The sequence below is a fragment of the Mus pahari genome, chromosome 17, assembly GCF_900095145.1.
Source record: "Mus pahari chromosome 17, PAHARI_EIJ_v1.1, whole genome shotgun sequence".
NCBI lineage: Eukaryota > Metazoa > Chordata > Mammalia > Rodentia > Muridae > Mus > Mus pahari.
Genome location: NC_034606.1, coordinates 55,371,449 through 55,376,354, shown reverse-complemented (window position 1 = coordinate 55,376,354; position 4,906 = coordinate 55,371,449). Strand labels below are relative to the sequence as shown.

At 41.8% G+C, this 4,906-nt stretch overlaps 1 protein-coding gene across 1 annotated transcript in view; it reads left to right on the top strand.

The window, feature by feature from the left end:
• Cpne8 (copine 8) overlaps nucleotides 1–4,906 on the top strand; it is a 181,524-nt gene that overhangs the window by 143,280 nt on the left and 33,338 nt on the right. The window contains exon 15 of the mRNA XM_021216350.2: nucleotides 432–613. Within this exon, the coding sequence (XP_021072009.1) occupies nucleotides 432–613 (182 nt within the window). The remainder of the gene's footprint in view (nucleotides 1–431; nucleotides 614–4,906) is intronic.

Below are 4,906 nucleotides of genomic sequence, written 5' to 3'. Positions count from 1 at the left end.
CCTGGAACTCACTCTGTAGACCAGGCTGGCCTCGAACTCAGAAATCTGCCTGCCTCTGCCTCCCAAGTGCTGGGATTAAAGGCGTGTGCCACCACGCCTGGCTGAGCTGAGTGTTTTTAATTCCAGTTTTGTGGAACAGAACAAAAGAGACACAGGGGCAGGGAAAGGAAAGGGAACAAGAGCCAAAAGAAACAAGAAATTGTGTTTGCTGTTCATGAGACATAACTAAAAGAGAGAGTGGATTCAGGACCGGGTGAAAGGTGCAGAGGGAAAGGTGGTATAGAGTGAGGAGCCAGGTCTGGACAAAGGTGCTGCGTAGGGACAGACAGAAAATGATAATTATGAGTATTGGAACCTGAAATAAAAACTACGATATTGTTATAAGTCTGTGGCCTGACAAACTGACGTTTTAATCCATTTTCTGTCCTCAGGGAACCCTGCCCAGCCGACTTCTCTCCACTACATGAACCCTTACCAACTGAATGCCTATGGAATGGCACTGAAGGCTGTAGGAGAAATCGTTCAAGATTATGACAGCGATAAGATGTTCCCAGCCCTGGGTTTTGGTGCAAAGCTGCCTCCAGATGGAAGGATATCTCACGAGTTTGCCTTGGTAACGATGCATTAAAAGTATTTGAGGGCTTGAAAAAAAAAATAATACTCACCTGCCAAATATTTCAGTATTGATTTTTCTGTTTCTCCTGTGAATGTGTAGGAAGTCTTGTTTACTATAAACTCTTCTCCGTTTTCATAATAGTTCACTTAGGAGAATGACCTTCATATAAAAGACAGATTATCAGTAAGTCTGCCTAAAGAACCTTCGTCATATACAGTAGGTCTATTCTGGGTATTCATCACATGACAAATGTCCCCAAAAGTGAAGAGATGTAAAATAGCACAGGTGTATTAAACCCATTCTCTACACATCAGGACGCAGATCACAGTATAACTGGATAAGCACAGTTGTTCCTTTGTTCCTATGCCTGTTTTAAGTATCAGTCCTCAGCCTCGCTCAAGAATAATTTGTCCGCTGGGCGTGGTGGCACACGCCTTTAATTCCAGCACTTGGGAGGCAGAGGCAGGCAGATTTCTGAGTTCAAGGCCAGCCTGGTCTACAAAGTGAGTTCCAGGACAGCCAAGGCTATACAGAGAAACCCTGAAAAAAAAAAAAAAAAAAAAAAAAAAAGAATAATTTGTCTAAGGTGCTGTTTCGGAGTCTCCCTTCTGGGTATTGGTTCAGATCCCCGGGTCTTGTGTGCATCAAGTGTTACATGGCAGATGTATACCATGATGGTTTCTTTGCCTGGGCTCATTATCCGATGCCTGAGATGGGACGACGGCTGAGGCAGCTGGAGATGCCTCTTACACATGGGCTTCATCCTAGTATAGCAGACTCATAGCATTCAGATCTCCAACAGGTCGCCACTTTTCTTGGGTGTTCTGGACTCTGGGACAGAACCTCCAGACCCATTTGATCACACGCTTAGAAGCTCTAAAATGCTACACTATTTTTATGACGTGAATTACTGATGCCAGCACAGGTTTCAAGGTAGGGCAATTAATTCTGACTTCTCAGTGGAAAGACTATCAAGGGATGTGTGGCTATCTTTAACTGATTGTCCTTCTCTATGCCTGATAAAAGGAGTAATTGTATTAAACTAAATGAAGTTATTAATTTTCCGTGCAAAGGTCCTCTACCCCTTTGAGTGTTATTCTTCATTTCTCTTTCCCTCACATTCTGGCCTCCTCAGCTTCTCCCATCTTTACCTTTATACTGTGGAATCAAACCAAAGTTGTACTACACTGTTAGGGGTGGTTTAAAGAAAATTACACCTAAACCAGATTCTTTGAAATTCAGTTTTATCATAAGACAGAGATTGCTGTGATGTGAATGAATCGTGCCTAAATTCTAGTGCTGCTGGTACTGACAGGGCTCAGAGGTGACCTTACGCAGAGATGGCAGTTCAGAATTCAACAGGATCACACCCCAGCCTCTGTTTTTCTTTCTTTTTTCTTTAATTGTTTTTTATTTATTTATTTATTTATTTATTTAGATATTTTCTCTATTTACATTTCAAATGTTATCCCCTTTCCCCGTCTCCCCTCGGGGAACTCCCTATCCCATTCCCGCTTTCTATGATGGTGCTCATCCACCCACTCATTCCCAACTTCCTGCTCTGGCATTCCCTTACAGCAGGGCATTGAGCCTTCACAGGACCAAAGGCCTCTCCTCCCATCGATGTCCAACAAGGCCATCCTCTGCTACATATGCAGCTGGAGCCATGGGTCCCTCCATGTGTACTCTTTGGTTGGTAGTTTAGTTCCTGGGAGCTCTGTGGGGTCTGGTTGTTTGATATTGTTCTTCCTATGGGGTTGCAAATCCCTTCAGCTCCTTCAGTTCTTTCTCTAACTTCTCCATTGGGGACTCCATGATCAGTACAATGGTGGCTGCGAGCATCCACCTCTGTATATGTCAGGTTCGGCCACAGCCTCTCAGGAGGCAGCTATATCAAGCTCCTGTCAGGATGGACTTCTTGGCATCTGTAATAGTGTCTGCATTTGGTGACTATATATGGGATGGATCCTTAGATGGGGCAGTCTCTGGATGTCCTTTCCTTCAGTCTCTGCTCCACACTTTGTCTCAGTATTTACTCCCATGAATATTTTGTTCCCCTTTCTAAGAAGGACTGAAACATCCACATTTTGGTCTTCCTTTTTCTTTAGCTTCATGTGGTCTATGAATTGAATCTTAGGTATTTCCCCCCTTCCAGGTCTCCCCTCCAAGAGCTCACCCCCTCTCCTTTGCCTTTGAGAGGGTGCTCCCCAACTCAGTTCTGTCACCCATCCACCCACCCCCATCTCACCCCTCTCACATCCCCCTTTCCTGTGGGCATCCAGTCTCTACAGGATTAGGCACATCCTCTCCCACTGAGGTAATACAAGGCAATCCTCTGCTACACATGGGCTGAGAGTCCCAGACTAGCCCCTGTATACTCTTTAGTTGGTGGCTTAGACTCTTGGATCTCTGAGGAGTCTCGGTTAGTTGACACTGTTGTTCTTATGTGGTTGCCATCCCCTTCAGTTCCTTCAATCCTTCCCCTAACTCTTCCATAGCGGTCCCCAACCTCAGTCCAATGGTTGACTGTTAAGTAGCTGCATCTGTCTTAGTCAGCTACCGGTAGAGCCTCTCACAGGACAGCTATGCTAGGCTCCAGTCTTCTCTCATCCTCATGGTTGAATGTGTCTTAATTTCCAGCAGTTTCTGCCCTCAGGCTGAAGAAGATAAGTCTTTACAATGTGAAAAGGGCATTTCAATATGGTAGTCAATAGCTTTTGGAATAGCCCCCCTCCAGTTGTTTAGGACCCACATGAAGGACCCCCCCCCCCGTTCATATGTAGCTGCACATCTGCTACATATGAGCTGGGCAGGGTGGGGAGCCTAGGTCCAGCCTGTGTATGTTCTTTGGTTGGTGGTTCAGACTCTGAGAACTCTAAGGGTCCAGGTTAGTTAACTCTTCTTTGGAGTTCTTATCCCCTTCAGGCCCTGAACTCCTTCCTCCTATTCTTCCATAAGAATCTCCATTTCCATCCAGTGTTTGGCTGTGGATGTCTATATACACCTCTGCTATTAACCATTATTAAACTATAGCTTATAAGAGTACCCCATAATTCTCTGTAAGATAATGTGTTTTCTCAATATATGCACATGAATATATATGCACAAGAATATATATGCATGCATGTGCACATATACATGTGTACAAACACATGTACATGCAAACACAGATGAATACATGCACACACCCATATTTGCATGCACATATATCTGCCATGTGTACACACATACATATATCACACAAAAAAGCTTTTATATGAACAGTTAGTCTTTTCCCACATATTTTCATGTGTATCTGTTCATTTCTATATTTCTATATTCTTGCTTTTCCATTACATCACCCACACAATCTTAGGAAAAATAATTATAGGGAGGGAATCATCTTTTTTCCCCCCTGAAATAGTCCACGCATCACACTACTAACATCATTTAAAAGTGAGTATGATTTGGGGTTTTCATGTGTCTCAGAGAATTAAAATCTTCCAGAAATGTAAAATGTCATGAAGTAACTTGGGTGAGGTTCAACAAGGCTGGATCTATTTTAAAGCCCAGAGAAAGAGTGATTTTGTTCAACTAAATGAGCATAGTGATTTCTTTCTACATACTTCTCACCTTTGTGCATAAATTTTGCCTTTTATCTCCTTTTCTCCTTCTTCTTAACTCTTATTCATTATTGAAGCCCAATTCATAAAACTGTCTACTGGGAAGAATGAACTGTTCATTATTTGACCTGTAAGCTCTCCTTGAAACCCAATTCAAAATTTCCAAGATAGCCATCATAGCCTGTGAAATCTATGAAAAGAAATGGCCCTGCATGTTGTTAAGGAAACAGGAGTAACATTGTTTCTAATGGTAATAAACCAAAGATAGTATTGCATAATGGTTATATACTATTTTCAGAACACTTTTGTTTTCCTGGATAAAATAAATACTAGTTAATAAGTCTTCTCTGAGATAATATGAACATACATACAATATCACTCTATTCAATTTTAAGAGACAGAACTTGATCTCCTGCAAACTTTGTTGAAGAAATTAGTTTTAAAATCCTTTTGTAACTTCTTAAAACTTCATTAAGGATGAAATATAATCTTTGTAACAGCTAAAATGTTTTAACTAATCTGATTAATACAAACCATATATTCCTAAAAAGATAAGACTTTCAATTCCAATGCGTTCTTTTTTTTTTTTTTTTTTTATTTTCTTTATTTACATTTCAAATGCTATCCCGAAAGATTCCCATACCCCTCCCCCCACCTCTGTTCCCCCACCCACCCACTCCCACCACTT